Source organism: Felis catus, chromosome B2 (assembly GCF_018350175.1).
Source record: "Felis catus isolate Fca126 chromosome B2, F.catus_Fca126_mat1.0, whole genome shotgun sequence".
Taxonomy (NCBI): domain Eukaryota; kingdom Metazoa; phylum Chordata; class Mammalia; order Carnivora; family Felidae; genus Felis; species Felis catus.
The window spans coordinates 41,248,326-41,268,816 of NC_058372.1; the positions used below are offsets into that span (position 1 = coordinate 41,248,326).

The 20,491-nt window shown below is 41.2% G+C and overlaps 1 protein-coding gene across 5 annotated transcripts in view; it reads right to left on the reverse strand.

The window, feature by feature from the left end:
* The window catches only part of ZNF318 (zinc finger protein 318), a 43,522-nt gene that overhangs the window by 13,753 nt on the left and 9,278 nt on the right, over positions 1 to 20,491 (reverse strand). For 3 of the 5 annotated variants that reach the window (XM_023253996.2, XM_023253994.2, XR_006597790.1), the window contains exons 3-7: positions 19,710 to 20,349; positions 17,300 to 18,742; positions 15,519 to 15,618; positions 13,318 to 13,622; positions 8,490 to 8,693 (exon numbers count right to left, since the gene is read on the reverse strand). In XM_023253996.2, coding sequence (XP_023109764.1) covers positions 8,490 to 8,693; positions 13,318 to 13,622; positions 15,519 to 15,618; positions 17,300 to 18,742; positions 19,710 to 20,349 — 2,692 coding nt within the window. Of the gene's footprint in view, positions 1 to 2,144; positions 6,567 to 6,856; positions 6,976 to 7,930; positions 8,031 to 8,282; positions 8,381 to 8,489; positions 8,694 to 13,317; positions 13,623 to 15,518; positions 15,619 to 17,299; positions 18,743 to 19,709; positions 20,350 to 20,491 lie in introns of those variants that run through there. The other 2 variants (XM_023253993.2, XR_006597791.1) reach the window with 2 other exon arrangements.

Consider the following 20,491-nt stretch of genomic DNA (forward strand, 5'->3'; position numbering starts at 1 on the left):
TGGCATGCTTTGGTACCAAAGCATTAGCTAGCTTTTTGATTTTAATTTTTTTAGAGATGAAGCTGTATTAGGTAAAATGAGAATACTTACCACAAAGATTAAGAGTATTATTTGCCCTGTGAATAGGAGGAAGATGGCTTACGAAGCAAAAGGTCTCCATTCACAAAGCCAAGTGGAATTTGGGGGGGGGGGGGGGGGTTATTTACACAAATTAGGTAAAATTAGGTTTGCCCAAATTTAAACCTAACTACTGATAATTTGTTTTCACAGTTGAGAGATTCCAATAAAAACTTTCTGATGTTTGCAGAATATTAAAATAGTTATCTCTGACACCATAAGCGACATATAAAGATTAGGGCCCACTCCTTGCATGTGCCTGTCTCCTAAGGTGAACATTTATTCAGTGCTGTGATAGTGCTGAATAAAAATAGGCCCTACTTTTAGATGCTGGCAACTGGGTTAGAGTTCTGCCTTTCCTATCACAAGGCTTCTCTGGATGGGCTCAAAGCTAGATCCTACTGATCAAAGAGAAAGCCAGCAACACTTCCTGCCCAGACTACAGAATCCTAAAGGCTCTCCTTCTGCTAGTTCAAGGCAGATATGAAGAATACTATTGTTTCTTACAAGTAGGAATCCACTCACTATTCTAGAAAAAGCCTGAAGTTATCAAGTACAAGAAAATAATTCAAAGTACTCCAGCCACAGCTACTTGAATTAGTTCTGTACTGCCTAGATTTTGCCTCTTTTCTCTTCCCTACCGTTCTCTCCAGTGTCCCTCTCCTAACCTAAAGAGGAAGATTCTGACTCCCTCAGATATAGAATAAGGGTAAGAGATCTGGACAAGATTAACCCCTCTCCACTCTAAACACAACCATCTGTCCCCAAAGGGAGATGAACTCACTAAGTAATATCTGGCATTTTAAACTCTTAGGTTCTCTGATTCCTGTAGATAGGCTGCCAGAATAGGGAAGGAGTAGTTCTCCAGAAAAACAAATACATCTCCGAAGCTCACCTGGGTTTACATTCATCTAAAGGGCACCTTCTGAGTCAGTCTATTGTTTCTGGGCCAGAAAAGTGCATTAAACTCAAGCTTCAGCCTAAAAAGCAGGCCTAGGAAGACTACTAGGGATGGCATGACCCTGGATACATTTGGTGCTGCAATGGAGATAATGATCCTCATCTTAAAGGAGGGAAAAAAAAAATCCCTGTGGCACAGTGAGGTGTGGTAACTTGTCCAATATCACAGCAAGGCAAATGGCTGAGGAACATTCAAGGACTTAACTCTCCCAAATATGTGCCCTCTCCACAACATGAACAACAACAAAGGCCAGGACATCTTCTAAGTAGACATTAGTCAAGGCTTTAGAAAAAGTAAATAGCCTCCCCAAACTCAACCTAGGATTCTGCAGCTCTGCACACAAGTTAACAGGGAAAAAAATTCCTAGGAAAAAAGATCAGCAACTTTGCATTATTTTTGAGGGAGTGGGTAGAAAACAAGACTCTGAAGCCTCTGTTGAGCCAGGTTATAAATTTCTGACAACAAGAAAGTAAAGAGGAAACTGGGACAGAGATCAGAAAATCTGAGGACTGGGGGGATGGTTAAGCACCTGACTTTGGCTCAGGTCATGATCTCACGGCTCGTGAGTTCGAGCCCTGTGTTGGGACTCTGTGCTGACAGCTCGGAGCCTGGAGCCTGCTTCAGATTCTGTGTCTCCCTCTCTCTCTGCCCCTCCCTTGCTCATGCGCTGTCTCTCTCAAAAATAAACATTAAAAAAAGAAAAGAAAAAAATCTGAGGACTAAGCTTTCTGATCCCCAAGAGCACCTTCAGCAAGAACATGAATGTTCTATGGGGAGCTCAGCTTCCAGAGCACAGGGAGAGCCAATATAAGAGTTTATGAAAAGCTTCACAATAGGAATATACCAAAACCAGACCACTATTGCCTACTCACTACCCACCCAGGCAGCACTGGGCACAGACTACATAATTTAACAATCTGACATGATGGAAGCAGCCCTAACAAATGGGGGGAAAAAACGACTGGGAGGGAGGAGATAGACAACAGGACGGCAGGAGTTCATTGTTCTAGTTTTCCTGTGGAGTTCAAATGTGTGTGGTTTTCAAAACAAAATCCAGAAAGAAACATGAGGTTAATGCATTTATTCCAAGTAATTAACACATTAAAAATAAAATTAAACTTGTCCAAGCCAACTTATAAATTCTTTAATCTTTTGAACAAAATGTACAACCCCAAACATCACACTATGGTGGAAATAACTTGGGAAAGGGAGAGGTAGAGGAAAGAACACATATGGATTGTGGAACAGAGAATGAGTCCAATCCCAAAACAAGTTTCAGCTCTTCTACCTCTTCAGAACAGAAATGGCTGCTACACAATTTAACACAAAATGTTACTGGATCACAATACAATGAACACAAAGGCTGTTTCAAAAAGAAAAGTGACCCAAAAAGCATATCTGCTCCTGGCATTGAGCCATGAATAAGCCTTACCGATTTGTCGTCTTCCAAAAGTGAACCTGCTAGATTTTCTTCATTTATTGAGGCTATTTCCAAACAGGCTTGTGGGTTAGCAGGACCATTTCAAGCAAAGGCAACAGGATAAAGGAAGTGTGGGGTTGACATGGCACAAGGAAGTAAACAGTAAACAAAAGAGCTACTCACGCTGCATTTCAAACAATGTTAAGGCAGGCCCATCCAAATGGAAGCCTAAGAGATGAACAATCCTTCCTTCATTAGTAGTTTTCCATTTCAGCAGGCTTTCTGGTGTTTCTCCCAGAGATCCATCAGCTGCCCAGGAAATTGGGTAGGAATACAACATAGCAATCGAAGTCAGCTCTCTGTCTCCCTCCTCCCCCACATTCCAGAAATGGCAGAGTCAAAGCCAAAATACAATCAATCAAAGCACACTATGTGGTGAGCCAGACAGACATTTGATTTTAATGACAAAGTAGGAGAAAGCAAATTGGCAAAAAATAAAAATAATAATAATAATAACAGAAAAATACTTTTTTACAGATATGTATAGAAGTTATGACTGATTTGTCTGGTATCTTAAGAAAAAAGGAAAAAAAAGGAAAGAGGTAAACTTTTGGCTTCCATGAACAGTTACTGTAAGATGCTTACTGCATCTCTTGGTGTAGGTTCCAGATGAGATAGCCAACTAGTCCTGGATCATCTGGGCACCTGATTTCTAGAAGCCAATTTGATTCATCCACAAGTAGCTCTGGATGTGTACTTTTAGTCATGAACACTGGATTCTGTGTGGTCCTGGGTGGCAGCAACTGAAGCTTCTTGTGCAGTTATTTCCTGAGGGACCATATTGCCTCCAACTATTTGCTCCCTTGTAGGAGACCCTGAAGCCAGAGATTTTGCCAAATTCAAAGGGTGGTCAGTGTCCTCATCTACTTGAGGAATTGCTAGATGTGTGATGGATACTTTCGGTATTTCTAGCTGTAGTGGTCCCGTCTCCGGGGAACTACACTTAGGAGGGTCACCTGGCTCAGAAAGAGGAGAACATATCTTCTCTTTTTGAACTCCAGATGTCCGTGTGACAAATTCAACAAGGTCTGGAAGGCAAGGAGATGGCCCAAGGCCTGCAGGATTAATTGTTTCCGATTCCAATCTGAGTGAATCTTGTTTCTCTAATTGAGAAGTTTCTTCCACTTCTTCAGGCATCATTCCTCCTGCTAATAGGTCGAGTGCTTGGTGTGTTCCCTCTAAGCTCCCCAAACCAAGGTTAACATTTTCTATAGGAAGTCCAGTTTTCAAAATGTTAGGGGTGATCCTTCCACTTCTGCGATTAGATGAGTTTTGTTCACCTTCTGCTCCAAAGTTAAGCACCAGGGTTTTGGGAGAATCTAATGGAAACTCAGAAAAGGATGGAATTGGTTCCAAGTCAGGGAGAGTGGAGGGATTACATCCTATAGGTGACATAGAATTTTCTTCACACACTTTCTGAGACAGGGCATTTGGGGATCTATGTGCTTGGTCTACCCGAGTATTGCAGAAATCAACACCCATATCCCCCAGGTTCCCCAGGGCAGCAAGCTCTTCTACTTTTAAGTCTGTAACTGCAAAGTCTTCTAAGGCCTTGCTTTCTATTGTCACTGTTAATTCTGGATGGACATCTTGTAGCTCCAGCGTTTCTGTTTCTGGTTTCTCTGGGCTCTCCCAGGTCTCTGACTTATTATTTTCATCCCAAACAGTCAGTTCATAAATCATTTTACCCTGCAAGTCTTTTGATCTTTCTCTCTGGAGTTTGAGGCTTCTGTAACTTGTCCTGGAAGAAGATTCTGGAGCTGAATTTTCTAGCCACTCTTCATTACCAGTTGAAACTCCTTGTTCCTGTGCACTATCTGTTAAACACATATCTGATCTGGCTGGGGACTGGAGAAGCAATTCCGGAGCAGAAACTTTCACAGGTTTTTCTTGTGGGTTCTGGAGTAAAGACCTAGCTTCTGGTGGAAATGAGTCTATTTTTGCCTTTGTGGAAGAGAGAGCCTGTGCACTCAAGTCACTCACTATTTTACTTTGAGTTTCACTTACTGTCGTCAATTTCCTGGACTGTTCAGCCTTTTTGTCAGTCATTTGCAACTCAGACTGTTCTATTTCTCCCTCCCATGTACATCTGTCCCCATGGTTCAAATTAGAATCCTCTATGCTATTGGGCCCAGCACTGATACCTGTTTCCTCTCCTACCATCCCTTCAGAAAGCTTTGGTCTCTTTTCTCTTAGTTTATTGTTTACCTCTACCTCACTTTCCTCACAATCCTTAGATTTGTGGAGCTCTTGAATTTCCTCATCCTGGTTACCAGAGTCTATAAGGTGGGTTTCTACCAACTTCTGAGATTCCATGATATGACAGTGCATATCTGACAGCTGAGGGGCTGGCTCTACACCTGGTGGTCCTGGCTCTCCGAGATCAAGCTCGATTTTTCCTCCTGGAGATATATCCCTATTAGTATCACTCTGGAAGGAGCTAGAAGTCCACATGGCCAAAGTATCTGTCTTTGGGGTAATAGTTTCGTAAGGCCTGCTATGGCACAACCTTGTCAGAGGCTGTAGGAATCCATAGCCACTGCCTCTGTTTTCTGAGTCTGTGTGTTCTACAACTGACCATTTCCCTAGGGACACCAGAGTTTTTGCAGTGGGCTTTTCAGGAGCAGAGATCAAACTTCTATCTGGAGGCAATCCCTCTTGGGATGTACTGTTGTTCAAAGTGGAAGTGGAAGAGGTGTCTGAACTTTCGACTCTAGAAAGATTGCTATTTTCCCCATTGGCCAATAGACCGCCACTCAGCTTAGTCTCAGGGGCCCCCTTTCCACCACTACTGTAGAATATATCATATAGGTCCTTAGCATTGGCTGTGGCTAAGCATGAATTTCGCTTTTCCAATTTTTTGGCTTGTTCACTGAACACACTTGAGAGGGGAGGTGGAGGACGCACTAACACAGAGAAGAGGGTCTGGTCTCGGTCACTCTCACTCACCCCAGGAGCTGTCTCATCGGAAGGAATGGCAGCTGGCTGTGCCGACGCCATGATGGCTACTGGCAACACAGGATTCAAAATGTTAGGACCCAGGAAGCCAGGGCTGAGAGTGTGAGATACAGCTGGGTTTGATTTGACTGGAGCCAAGACAGCATTTGTCTGAGCAGGAGATGGAGAAGCTAGATGAGGTATAACTGGGGGTGGCGGAGGTGGTGGTGGAGGGGGTGGTGGAGGAGGTGGTAGCACTTGTTCAGGTATATGGGATGGTTCATTCTTTTCAGCCAGTACCATTTTTTCCTCTGGAGACCCTTTTAGAATCACCTCTTCCCCACCAAATGCTTTGGAGATGATATCAGGAGGCAAGAGAAGATCAGCTGAAGACTCTTTAACCACTGGCAGAGGCTTAGCAGTAGTTCCAGAGGATTTGATGGACAGAAAGGTGTTAAGAGGAGCTGGCTTGCTCACTGTGGCTGAACCTGACTTGCGGAGTACTGTGGATGGGATAGGCAGGTTGGGTCGGATCTTAGTCTGGGTTGAAGTTGTCACAACGGGCATCCAAGGGCTCGTATGTGCAACAACTGTTTTCCCAGAGAGCTTGATTTTGATGGGCTTTGCCTTCCCAGCCTCAGCTTTCCCGTCCTCTTTGTCCTTACTGTTTTCCACAACCTCTTCCTTAGGAATACTTGGGACCATTGAACTTTTTTCCTCCTCTTTTTCTGGCTTTTTCCAGCTGAATTTCCCAAAAGATGTTGGTGATTCTTTCTTTACCTCTTCCTTTAATTGCAGTTTGATGCTACCCTTCCTTTTATTTTCAGCCTTTTCAGGGGAGTTCCCACCCTCAGAGAGTTGGTCCTCTAATTCCTCAGAGACTCTGTCATCCTCTTTTACTTCCTTCAAGACCTTTGCCTTTTTTTCTTTCTTCTCCTCCTTTGGTTTCTCACTAAGTTTGCGCTTTAGCTCGTTCTGCCGTCGCCGTTCTGTCTCTAGGACCACAGCCAAGCCAGCTTGGCGGTCTAGATTCCGCCGCTCCTCATACAATGGGTTTTCAACCACATATTTCTGGGAAGAGAAAACATAAAGGCTCAACAACTGGTCAAAATACAATAAGAAAGAAAATCTTGGCCCTGCTACTACTGGAATTCAATTGGTAGAAACCCCTAGAGTCATCTTCTTCAAGGATATAGATGGTTCTACCAGGTCAGCATCTCTTATTAAGACTGACAAGAACTTCCTAGAGATTACATGGAATTTGAAGTATTAACAACTTTTTCTGGCTCTGAAGTGGTTTGACAAAGTCAAAAGGATTACTGGAGAAAGTAGGAAACTCCACAACTACTACAAAGACCAACCTTGTATTTCTCATTGTGTTGGTGACCCTTCACATGTTGCTCTCCGGAAATTGGATCCCCCAAAAATTCCTCACAGAGCTGGCAGTAATATCCAGTGATGGGAATCAGAAACTCAGACCCTGGAAGAAGTAGAAGTCAAGAAAATAAGTCATTCCCACCCAGGACGTCAGTAAAGGAAATCCCACTTCCCTTTGGAGTAAAAAAGTTAATGGTATATAGGACCTTACCCACTTTCCAGTCAGAAGTGGCATTTAGATGAATCCAAATGGCACAGTTTTCCCAATTTAAAGCTTCAACTCAGGACCTCTAGCCCTTCTACCTCTTGGGAACACTAACTGGTTAATTCAGGAGTTTTCTGTGCCAGACTCATTTCTGTTGTTGACTCTCCTCAAACTCCAACTACCACTAAGCATTGTAGGATGCTAGCTCAGTACCATTTGTATGAGGATCTCTCATGTTGGTATTAATGACTCAGGAATCTACCTTCTATAGATCTAAAGGATGGAGCAGCGTTGACTACTTACAAAGGTAAGAAATTGAGAAGTAAAAAGACAAAAGAAACTTTCTACTTCTCAACTTATCCCCAATAACAACTATTCAAAAATATTTTCTAGTTCTTAGTTGAAAAGGCAGTTAAATTACCATACCTTTTACTGTTCTTTATTTACGTGGACTCTAAATAAATGAGATTTTAGTGCATAAATCAGTGACGAGAAAAAGTATACATATATTAAAAAAAATTTTTTTTAAGTAGGCTCCATGCCCAACATGGGGACTGAACGCATAATCCTGAGATCAAGAGCTGCATGCTCTACTGACTGAGCCAGTAGTATGTGGTATGTATATGTAACATGTGTTAGTATTTTGGCCATATGAGTAGAGAGCATTCTTGTCTTACAGATCTCTATTTCTTTAGACTCTAGTACACTGTTTTGCACATAGAAGGCATTCTTACACCGTTGTTAACAAAACAGTTATGTCTCATCCTATGCTGCTTCCTAGTACCTAGTTCAGGGACACCTCTTCTTTGGCTAAATGTAAGGAAACTACAAGTGGAGCCAGGGGGGAACATACCTTTTGCAGGAACAGTTATCTTGTCAGTACGTTTTACAGCATCTTGCTTGGCCTCACTCTGGGTCTTTGAAGCCCAAGGTCTGTTGTAGGGATCCAGTGTCTATTTGCAAGAGGCAGAGGTGCTCACATAACAGCACTAAAACTCAATGACCCCTTTTCTTTCCTTTTTCTCCCCCACACCAGGGGGGACCAGAAGCCCCCAGGTACCCACCCCCACCCTCTCTGCGAACTGTTTAAACGGAAATCACCTGTGGAAAAGGTAAACACATGTTAGAGCAAGTACTAGCAATAGATAAAATGAAACAAATAATCAGGTACTCAAGGAATCAAAAGAGGCAGAAGCCTCACTTACACTTGTCATGGTGTTTAGTTACAGGCAGGTCCCCTGGACTGAGCCCTGGGGATGGTGTCTCCTTTGTTGGTATCTCTTGGCTCTTCAGATTGGGGCTCCTGCCCATATGAGAATGTTTCATTTTCCAGCTTTGTAATGCAGATGGGGGTATAGACGTTTGAGGGGAAGGAGGGCGAGAATGGAAAGAACAGTGGGCATGATACCTACCTGTGTGTGCTTCTTATTGTGCATATGAGTGAAGAAGTCAAACATGGTCCCACAGATGGTGTTGCAGTCTTTGCACCAGTGATTGCCAGCATCATAATACTCATAGGCAGCAATGGGCTGATCAGAATGCTTAGTAGCTGGCTGGAGGCTCTCAGCAGGCTTGGGGCTCTTAGTATGGGAATTCTCACTGTTTATTTTGGATTCCTAGAGGGAAAACACCTGCACTCAGAAGGAATTCAAGGTAGTCTAGACCTGTCTTCTCTCAGAAAAAGCAAGCAGCTTACCACTATAATAGATACAGGGCCATATGACTGTATTTCCAGGGCCTAAATCTATATAAACCAGGGAAAACCCGAGAAATCTGTCTGCAAGGCTCAAACAGAACTAGACTCCATAGTGCTGCCTTACCAGGGAGAATACATCATAATGGCAATATACTTACTTATGTATCCCAAAATATTTAGAAAAATACTCAATATTATGGAAACACTGGCTGCCTCTGGAGAAGGAAGTAGAGAACAAAGATGGACAGGAGTCTTTTTATTATATACCCTTTGGTAGATGTTGAATGTGTTCTCTATGCAATTAAATATGTTAAATTTAAAAATCATAATGACAACTACGAAGAAAAGAAAAAACAAAATGGAAAAGGTAACTGACAGGTTAAGCAAATGCAGAAAACAAGTCAAAGTCACATCCAGGGACACAAAACTGGAAAGCAGGGTGGGCACTGTGCACAGATAAAGCAGACAGTCATCTACATGGAATGACTTAAAAGAATCTGGGTAAAATATTTCAAACTGCCTAAAATACCATCTTTAGAATTTAACACCTTTGAGTTAATGTGAATCCTCTTTTAAAACATATCAACTCCCCAGATTAAGTTATCAGTAATAAATACTTTAATATGAATTCATGTGTCAGCAAGCTGGGAATAAGGTACTTAGGAAGTGAGAATTTTGGTTAATGTTGAGGAGTGAGGCACAGAAAAAAATAATTTGGAACACAGGGAGGGTAAGTATGAATGAGGAGACAAGGTCAGAGAACTAGGCACATGGGTTAGTAGGGAGAGGAAGATAGGCTGGAGAAATGAGAAACAATTAGGACTTCAAAGAGAATCTTTCCTTATTAGAGTCTTATTCAAGAGTCACTAAAGAGGGGTGCCTGGGTGACTCAGCTGGTTAAGCATCTGACTTTGACTTAGGTCATGATCTCCTGGTTTGTGGGTTCAAGCCCCTCATTGGGCTCACTGCTGTCAGCACAGAGCCCACTTCAGATCTTCTGTCCCCTTCTCTCTATACCTCCCCTCCTTGTGTTTCTCTTTCTCTCTCTCTCTCTCAAAAATAAATGAACATTTAAAAAACTTTTTAAAAAAAGAGTCACTAAAGAAATCACACCCAGCAGGTAAGGGATGGGTTCGTGTATACACTGCTGGCAAGTACTGACTGGCGCTATCTTTCTGAAAAATAATCTAGGAATATATATTACATATCTCAAAATTCTTCATACCCTTTGACCTAGCAATTCTACTCCTTGACATTTATCCAAAGTAAACGATTTTGTCAAACAGGAGGTGATTTGACTGGTTAAATAAATTTTGGTATCCATACAATAATTTCAAATTAAGGTCATTTAAAATATTATAAGGGCACCTGGGTGGCTCAGTCACTTAGGAGTCCAACTCTTGATTTCAGCTTGGGTCATGATCTCATGGTTCATGAGATCGAGCCCCGTGCAGGGCTCTGCATTGACAGCACAGAGTCTGCTTAGGATTCTCTCTCTTCCTCTCTCTCTGCCCCCCTCGCCACAATTAAATAAACTGTAAGAAAATATTTTAAAAATAAATTATAGAAATCTATTTATTAACATGGCAAGATGTTCATGATATACTGAAAAAGCAAGTAACTAAATACATTTGAATAATCAAAAAGGCTATGCAAATAGGACACAATGTCAAATATCATCTTATCCAAACAACTTTCTGTAACTACTCATATTCCTTTATCCTGTTTTCTTTTTCTTTTTTTTTTTTTTTAGGCATTTATCATCACCTAACCTGTACTTGCTTTTGTATTATCTTTTTCTATTTCATGAGAGTTAGGACCTTGTCTATATAGTTCATTGCTATACTTCCCTCTATCTAAAATAGTGCCTGTCACTTTCTTGGGAGATCAATAAATATCTGTTTAACGAATTATAAACAGAAACTGAATAGCTGGAATAACATACACCAAGGTATTAATGACAGTTGTCTCTAGCTAGATGAATTGTGGACTTGTGTGTGTGTTTATTTTTACGAAATGAATAGAAAGAAAACCTCAAGCCAGCTATGCATTTTAAAGTGAGGCAAAAACAGAAAAAACACCAACCAGAGGAAGGAACAACATTCCTTACTATTGAAATGAATACTGACTTGTAACATATCCATATTAGCTTCAGTGAAAATGAAGCCAAATTCAAATCAAGATGACAGGCCATCATGGGGCTGGTGCATAAATGGACCCCAAACGATGTATAAGTCAACTATAAAGGGTCAGAACTTTTAAGTTCTTCTCCCATCAAAGGCCCTGAACTCAATGACCCTGGTATAAAAAAGAGCATAGTCCTACCTGGTTGAAAAGAAGACTCTCCCAGGAAGGCATAGAAAAATTAGAGCTTGGACGATAGAGGATACAGAATATCCTCTTCTCTACCTCCCCAACATTAACTGAGCACCTACTATGCCCTAGACAAAGTGGATACCATGGGAAACACAAAGATAAATGAGTTTTACTCTTTTATTCTCAGGAAGTTCTTACTTAGTGGAAGAGACAGGCGTGATAACAGACATGATCTTAATTAAGTTTTAAATAAGATAGAATGAAATAAATCTTATACGGTAACCATAATACATTATGAGAGAGCTCACTACATATTTAATATATTAAAGAAGGGGTGGGGTGAGGCACCTGGGTGGCTCACTTGGTTAAACGTCCGATTTCGGCTCAGGTCATGATTTCATGGTTCATGGGTTCAAGCCCTGTGTCAGGCTCTGTCCTGACAGCTTAGAGCCTGGAGCCTACTTCAGATTCTGTATCTCCCTTTCTTTCTGCCCCTCCCCTGCTCACGCTCTGTCTCCTCCTCTCTCTGCCCCTCCCTTGCTCACTCTCTCTTGCTCTCAAAATGATTAAACATTTTAAAAAATAATTTTTAAAAGTTTATTTTATTTATTTCGAGAGAGAACATGAGTGTGCACACAGGGAAGGGGCAGAGAGAGAGAGAGGGAGGGAGACAGAGAATCCCAAGCAGGCTCTGCCCTGTCAGTATGGAGCCTGATGCATGGCTCAAACTCACAAACCATGAGATCATGACCTGAGCTGAAACCAAGATACAGCCGCTTAACCGACTGAGCCATCCAGGGGCCCCAAAAGTTTATTTACTTTGAGAGAGCGTGCATGTGAGCAGGGAAAGGGTAGAGAGAGAGAATCCCAAGCAGGCTCTGTGCTGTCAGCATAGGGTCTAATACAGGGCTCTATCCCACAACTCTAGGATCATGACCTGATCTAAAACCAAGAGTCAGACACTCAACCAAATGAGCCACACAGGTGCCCCAGCCAGTATGAAATTATAATGAGCAAGGGGAAAAAGAAGCATGAAATGAGGCTGAAGAGGTAGGTAAGGGAGTATTACAATCACTGGCTTATACTTGGAGAAAGGATTAAGAGTATAGCCATATAAGCAAAAATTGAAGGTGGCTTGAACTTGGATGGAAACAAAGATGGTGAGATGGATGAAACTGAGATTTACTTTGCAGGGAGAACTGAAAGAATCTGGCATTGATTTTGTATGGAGCAGTTAAGGAAAAGCAGCACTAAGAAAGCTTTTCAGGTTGTTGGCATGAAAACTCTTGGACACTGGGGCCCTTGAGATGGGTTAACAATGAAGGCAGAAAAGAGGGAGGTTGAGCACATCATTAGTTTGTTTAGTTTAGTTTAGGGTATGTTGACTTTGAAGTGTCTATGAGACAATGAAGTAGAAATGGTGAGTAAACCATTGGACCACAGGTTTGGATCTCAACAGACTCCTTTGAGTTAGAATATAAAACTAGAAGTTGTCGGCATGGTATTTCAGCATAGACCTGGATGAAATGACCTAGGGAAAAAGCAGAATTCTGGAGAACTGGGCTATGACTGATTCCTGAAGAACTAAAATATTTAAATATCAGGCAAAACACAATAGGCAGCAAAGGAGACTAAGCAGCAGCAGCCAGCATACTAGGAAGAAAAGAAATGTGAGAGAAGCCAAGGGAAAAAAGCATTTTTAGAGAGAGTGCTTCCCTGTATTAAATACTGCTTTGAGAACTAAAATGTATTCACTGGCTATGCAGCATGGTGGTGACCCTGTTGCTAACCATGAACCCACAAAATGGTATACATAAGTTACAAGAAGATTAGAAGCCAGGCTGGAGTGGGTTAAGCAATAAAGGCTAGAGCAAGAACATGGGGGGCCCTGAATGCTGAGGATTTGGGATTCTATTCTGTGGGCAATGAGAGCTGCTAAAATTCTGAAGTAGAGTCCCGTTGTCTGACCTACGCTTTACAAAAATAACTTCAACAAGAGTAAGAACAGGTTGGAAAAGGAATCTAAGAAAATGGTTAGAAGGCTTCTTTAGGAGCCCATGGAAATAAAAGATATAACAGAAACAGAAAGGGGCACCTGGCTGGCTCAGTCAGTAGATCACGCAACTCTTGATCTCATTGTTATGAGACTGAGCCCCACACTGGGCATGGAGCCTACTTAAAATTAAAAAAAAAATTTTTTTAAAGAAATGGAAAAGTTGAATTGTTACCTTGCTATTTGAAGAGGAGCTTGAGGTTGATGACACTTTTTCTGGGCTCTTAGATTTTTCTGCTTTCCCAGCCTTCTCTGTAGTCTCTTTACTGTCATTTGAAGACTTTTGGGATTTATCCAAAATGTTTATTCCCAAGATCTGAGCCACTTTGTCCAGTTCAGACTGCTTCTTTTCTGCCTCTTCTGCTTCTTGTCGAAGTTCTGCAATGTCCTTCATGATGTTATCCTGAAGCCGACTCACCTCCACCAGGAGTGGGTCTTTGTGGCCATCCTTCTCCCTTCGTTTCTTGCGCAGCATTTCTCCTGAGCAGATGAATGTCAAAAGAAAGAAACACAAGGAAAGTAAGACAGGTCATTTTTCTGTCACAAGTAGTAATCTCCCAAGAGTCTGTGGTCAGAAAATCTTTTCCCTTACAACTTTCCTTTATAAAGGCAAGAAAGACTCTCCTATCACATGGGCTAGTTTAGGTGAAGCTTCTATGGAGGTAAAGGATGAGTGATTACATTATCTCTTATGTAGGAGTTATTAGCTAAGGATCTACAAGCAGGCTTCAGGAGATCCATGAATCCCCAAAATGGTATATATAAGTTTATGTGCATTTGTCTTTATGTTGTTAACTATGAATCCAGTGACGGTCTTCTTCAGAGAACCAAGGAATTATTCAGAGGGCGAAAAGAATTCAGTTACATATTTGACTTTACCTGATTTAAGGACCCTTTACCAGTACCTACACTGAGTGTTAGGTTTTGCCTCAGGTTCACCTAATGTTATCTCCTATTCCAAACAGAAGGTCCTCATGAAATAATCTTCACAGGATTAATAACTAAATTTCTTATCCATAAACAGTCCAAATCCAAACAGAAGAAAGTGTATCTTCTCTCACTCTCTATTATTCCAAGCTGTCATCAAGCTGTAATATTTAGAAGCCTTATTACGTTCTTTCCTCAGTGTGCATGTGAATTCCTAAAGGCACAGATGAAGAGATGGAATCAAGAGGCATCATGGAACATCTTTTTGTGCAAAAAATAAGGAAGTACTTAAAAATGATGGAGACATATCAAAGGACACAGGAGACCCTTTAAGGGCTCCCACTGGCCAAATCTGGGGCAATTTGGGCATGAAAATAAATGACAGTATATAATTATAACTTGTTAAATGAAGAATCCATGACTTCACACCAATATAAATGACCAAGAGATGGGAGAGGAGGGATGGGTAGGAAGCTCTTCATCCTAGTAGAAAGCCAAATAATAAAGGTAGAAGGAATAATGAGATTAGAAAATCACTATTTAACAACCATCATAACAAATGATTTAGGCAAGAATCACCAATGAATGCTCAACTAGTGAGAGGAAATTTGAGGACTGACTAAACATTTACACAGTCTAGAAGTATCTCTCCTATAAATTATTAATTATAAAGGGTAAAATAATAACTTTGCAGCAAAGAAATTCCTGAAGACACCATCTTAACCAAGTGATCAAAGTTGATATCACCAGTAATGGGAGAAATTAAGACATGATACAAACTCAGCATCACTTCTGTGATGCTCTTGTCAAAAATGCATAACCTAAATTTAATCATAAGAAAACATCAGACAAACCAAAATTAAAGGACATTCTATAAATATGTGACTTCTTTTCTACAATGTCAATGTCATGAACTATAAAGATCCAGGAAATGTTATAGGAAAAAAAAAAAAGAGTGAAAGAAATGACAACTGAATGCAACGTATAATTTTCCATTTTCTTTTGCTTTAGGGCATTATTAGGACAGCTAGTGAAATATAAATAAGATCAGTAGACTAGTAGTACACTATGGTTAATTTCCTAATTTTGATAAGTGTACTATGGTTATACAAATGAATGCTTTATTGTTAGGAGATACACAATGAAGTTATTTAGGAGTTAAAGGAGTATCATATATAAAACTTAAAGAATTCAGGAAAAATCACACACATACACAGATTAAGAGGAAAAAAAGGATATAGAAAATATGGTAAAATGCTAATAATCATGGAGAATATCTGAGAATTTTTACACTATTACTGCAACTTTTTATGAGTCTAATTAAGCCAAATTTTTTAAAAAGTGAGGCTTCAGATCACTGAACTTATCTGAGAGTCCCCACAGTTCTCCATTTGGGTCTCCTACTCAAGTTACTACAAAAAGGCACTTATGCACAGGAATGTCTGATACCTTGTTGTTTATGAAGCCGCTCCAATTCAGTCCTGAGGTAGTACATCTTTTTTTGGCGAGCTTCCCGGTCACTCTTTAGCTTTTCCCTCTCTTCAATAACCTGCAAAGTACATAATAGTGTCCTTCAGCCTCCATCATTCTCCTTTTCTACTACTCTCTTCTGTAAGTCCTCATGCCAGATGATACCTGAATCCAAGGACCCAAATGTCTACACAGAGAAGTTCTGACTTTATAGCAAAGTTGGTATTTCATTCTGATCCAAATTCCAGAGTAGAATTATCCTCTTCAGAACTACATTGCCCAGAAAGCATTATTTTTATGCAGGAAGCACTGTACTATTAATGTTAACCTAAAGGCACTGACAGCAACTATTAGACAGTGGTTCTGAGCTCAAAGGGAACCATCAAGAAGTGAACTAATGAGTGTTACAGGTGACACATTGTGTTAGTTGCATTACATACATCAATTTATTTAATCCTCATGACATTATCCTTGTTTTACAGTAAGAAAACTGAGGTTGTGAAAGATAAAGTAACATATCCAAGGTCATACAGTAAGAAGATTTAAAATCCAGGTATATTAGATAGATAGATAGATAGATAGATAGATAGATAGATAGATAAAATCCAGGTATATATAGCCTAAAGCACACATTTCAACTGTATTACTACTAGTTGATGGAAAAAACAAATATAGTTTGTATATAATGGACTAGTGTGGAAAACCTGTATATTATCAGCCCTGACTTAAGTGCTAGGTTCTTGAAGGGGAAGTAAAAGGAAAGCACTCAATCTCCAAACAGTGTCTGTACAGTCTCAGGTTTTGTCTATATTGAATCTTTCCCTCCTCTTTTCCAAAAGACTTCAACAGAACAAAAGACTGAAGCTCAGAGTATCTAAATGCAATAAAAAATTAAGAGGTGATTTTTGTTTTCTCAAGAATCAGCTAAATTTCTTTTAAACTGGAAAAAAATTGGCCCTCTAATTTTTCCTTTCCTTCTTTTTCTTTAGGTTTTAATTACTTTATTAGCAAACCAAATTTAATATATTACATTTTTACGCTCCTAAACAAAGTGAGTCATTAGTTACTAAGGACCTTTACGTTAAGAATACGCATTAATTTTTCCATTTGAAATTCTGCTATTCTGTATTCCTCATCCCTAATTTTTACCTGCTGTTTTAAAATATCTAGAATTATTACATCATTACCCCAGCCAGTTCCCTTCTTATACCTGAGAACCCAATGAACTTTGTAGTATAAAAACTACTGTTTTTTTTTAAGTGTCAAAAAATATGTTGTATTCTTGGACTCTAAAACAAACCAGAAAAAGCAAAGCTGATTTTTTAATTACCAAGCAACAACCAGGTATTAGCTTTTAACCCACATAATCACTACAGGAAATGGATCCAAAATTCACTAAGATGAAAACACATTTACTGATCGTCCTTCACCCAATCCAATTTTGGTTCCTCACTCCCTGACGAGGTCATATTGAAAACTTCAAGGCTCTCAACTCCTACCCAAAGTATTCTAAGGCCAATAATTCTGATAGAGAAATAAACTTAAAAAAGAAGTCAAGAAATCACAGTGGGACCTAGGGCTAGAATTTAGTTTAGTCCTAATGAGAAAATGTGAGAAAAACAGAGGGAGTATATACATTACTTAGAGTGAGGACAGCAGCCTCCAAAAACTTAAAAGGGCCTTACACCCTCTGAAAGGCAAATACCAATTTATGTTAAAATAGAAGACTCAGGCACAGGATGCCCAAAGCTAATATTCACCTTCTGCTTCTGGGAAGCACGGTTCTTCTCATCAGAGATCTTCTCCGGATTATATCTTATGAGTGATGGGATGGACACCTGGACAGGCACTTGAGCAGTAGGAATTGAGCCTAGCACTGACTCCTCCTGCTTGGGCTCATCAGGAGTCACAGTGGGGATCACACGGAGATTGGGACGGCTACGAGTAGGCTGTTTGGTAACTGGCATTACCCTGTGTGGTTCAGGTAGAGAGTGGTTTGATGGTTGAGAGGCAGGGTACATGGGCCACCTGGAGGCTGCATATGCCATGTAGTGCCTATAGGCATCAAAGGAAGCAGGGGGAATGGCAGGTCCCTGATAGTTAGGAGGTATCCGAGCTGCAGCAAACTGAGAGGCCCTTGGCATATGAAACTGTGATAAAGAAGCAGGATGTGGAAGTCTAATTGGGGCAGATGGGGCTGATGGTAACATGCATCTGACTGCCACAGATGACTGAAACCCACTGCCAACCACCTCTGGTCCTGCAATATGACCCACTGAATGGTCAGACTTTAGGAATGGGGGGCTGTTTTTTGTGAGCAGGTAAGGGTCTACAGGGGAGACTGGATGTGGATGGGACACCTCTGGGGAGTGGGTATTGCTATGGTGTGCCTCTCTGCTCTCCAGTCTGTGAGGCTCTGAGGAGTGCCGATCAGCTGAGAAATGGTGGTCAACTGAGGAACAGCGTTCTGCTGAAAAGTGCCGGTCAACTGATGGACGGCGGTCAGCAGAGGAACGTGATGGTTTCTTGCCATGAAGTCGTTCCTGAGTGCGTGCGGCCAGTTTACTAATCTCTGCTACCCCAATATCCAGCCCTATGGTCTTGAGCAAGTCATGAATCTTGGCATATTCTGGATTGGTGTCTTCTATTGATTCTAGTTTTACAGCTGGAGCTGAAGAGGGCAGGGAGCTTGCCTTCTGTCTCATGACTTCATTCTCAGAGCTCCCAAGGGGCTTTGGTGGAGATTCTGCCTTTAAATCCTCTTCTTCGTCCCCATAGAGAAATTTCTCCTCATCCTCAATGTCAGGGAAACTACGGCGCCTTTTTTCCTGTGTACTGGTAGAATCTGCCAACATGCTCAAAATGCGGGAAAAACCACTGCCATCCTGGCTAGCTCTCTCATGGGGCAGCAAGAAGTCTGTGTGTCGTTCAGGCCCCTCAGGCTTCATATTCAATTTTTCCTTGTGGCACAGAAAACTTCCAAACTTCTCTCTGAGAGGACTGTTGTCTTTGGGCATCCCAGGGAGGGGACCCCATTGATAGAGGTTGCCCTGAGGTTCTTTCAAGGTAGTCTCTACCATAGTCCCCTTGTTTTCAATTTCTGAGGCAAAAGCAGCAATAGCACCACTTAGTGGAAGAGATGGGTGACCAGAGTAGACAGGGTGATCCTGGCTGGGGCTGGTATTGCTGGAAAAACTCTCAAGCTGTAAAGACAGACACAACTGATTTAGTCTCTATGTAGAATCTCAGAAAACTAGTAACTGAGACAAATACTTAAATAGTTGGTTCTTCTTGAATAAATAGGGGGATGCTAAGTATGAATGAAAGGGAGGTACAGTATCCTTAGGCAGGTTCAAGATTTGGGTCTCCATCTCTCCAGATGCTTCTGCTGTAGCAAGGGGAAACAGGAAATAAAGTAGATTGGCATGAATCTTTACTTTTGCCCATTTCTTGTACTCCTTACCAAGCAATACGAATTCAAAAGGATTTTAGAGATATACTCTAGCTTACTTGTTTTTTTTCTATGGGTCCCTCAAAGGGGGGGAAAAACATATAAAAGTGGAGCCACTTTGAAGTGAGATAAGGAAACTCTGAAACCTAACTGATCAACCTCCCCTTGCTTCCTTACATGCCCTTAGGTACTTCTTCAGAAACTTTTAGCTCCTAGGAGAATAGCTAAAAACTAGCGTTCATGCTTGACCATCTTTTCAAAGATGAGGAAAAAACATCAGGGCCCAGTAACTTGTCTAAAAATCACACAGCATGTAGTGGCAGTGGGATCAGAATCAGAATCATCTGGTTTCTGGTCTAGTGCCTAGTGTCTACTCATAAATCTTTTCTCTAAAGAGAAATGAGGAAAATTCAGATCATCTACTCTCTTTGCCCTTCAAGCTTCACTTCCAAGAAACCCATATTCAAAGATTCCTTGAGGGCTATCCAACTTAGAGAAAAAAACTTTCAATAAATACTCTCCAAAATGTTTACTTAGCCTAATATATGACAATAGAAGCCCTCCACTGATGCATTATGAGGCCTACAGTTTACTCTGGAGAATCTTGGAAGATACTATATTACAAAGATACCATTAGGGACACAACCCTCAGGAAAGTAACCGAGTTTTAAGATATTAGAGGGACAAGTAAGAGATTCTAGAAGAAATGCAGCAGAGACCTGAATGGAAGGCTCCATGTCCACCTCAATCCGTTTCTTCAGAATTGACTTCTTGGGCATAGCGGATACTTCCTCAGGGCGATGTAAAGAATACCCTGGCTCTGATGTTGTTAGGACACCTGATAGTCCAGGAATAGAACAGCTAGTGTCACCACCATCAACTCCCACTAGCTCCTGACTCAAGCTCCTACTTCGTTCTTCCTCTTCTTCTCGTTTTCGCCTGGCAAGGTCCAGCTCTCGAAACTCAGGATCTAGAAACCTAGGGCTTGGGCTTCGTCTACGCTGTCGATAGTTGCGGGTCCCTGATGAAAAACCTGAGTGATCACCGCCCATGCCATGTATCTTCTCTGTGTCATCGTAACGGGGCCGTTTGGCCTCCCGGCTCCTTTCCTCAGGTCGTACAGAGTAGGAGCCTTTGAGTTTATCTCTATTCCGCTCTGTTCCCCGCAACAGCTCATCATGACAACTGATATGGGGACTATAATCAGAACGATGCAAGAAAGTTTCTCTTGTCCGGTAGTCCTCATCAAGTTGTCCCAAGAAGGGACTGAGAGGTCCCTCCTCCCGAGAAATATATCGTTCAAGACCTCGAGAGCACTGGGAACTTCGAGTGAAGACTGAATCATCAGTCAGGTCATCCCTGAGGAAAGAGACAAGCATCAGTGAATACAATGGACTTGGAAAGAGCAAGAGCAAACAAGCCTCTAAGAGGCTGACATTCAGCAAGGGGGCTACAGAATGCTTAGGACAAAAGACAAAAATCATGAAATCCAAGAACAAAT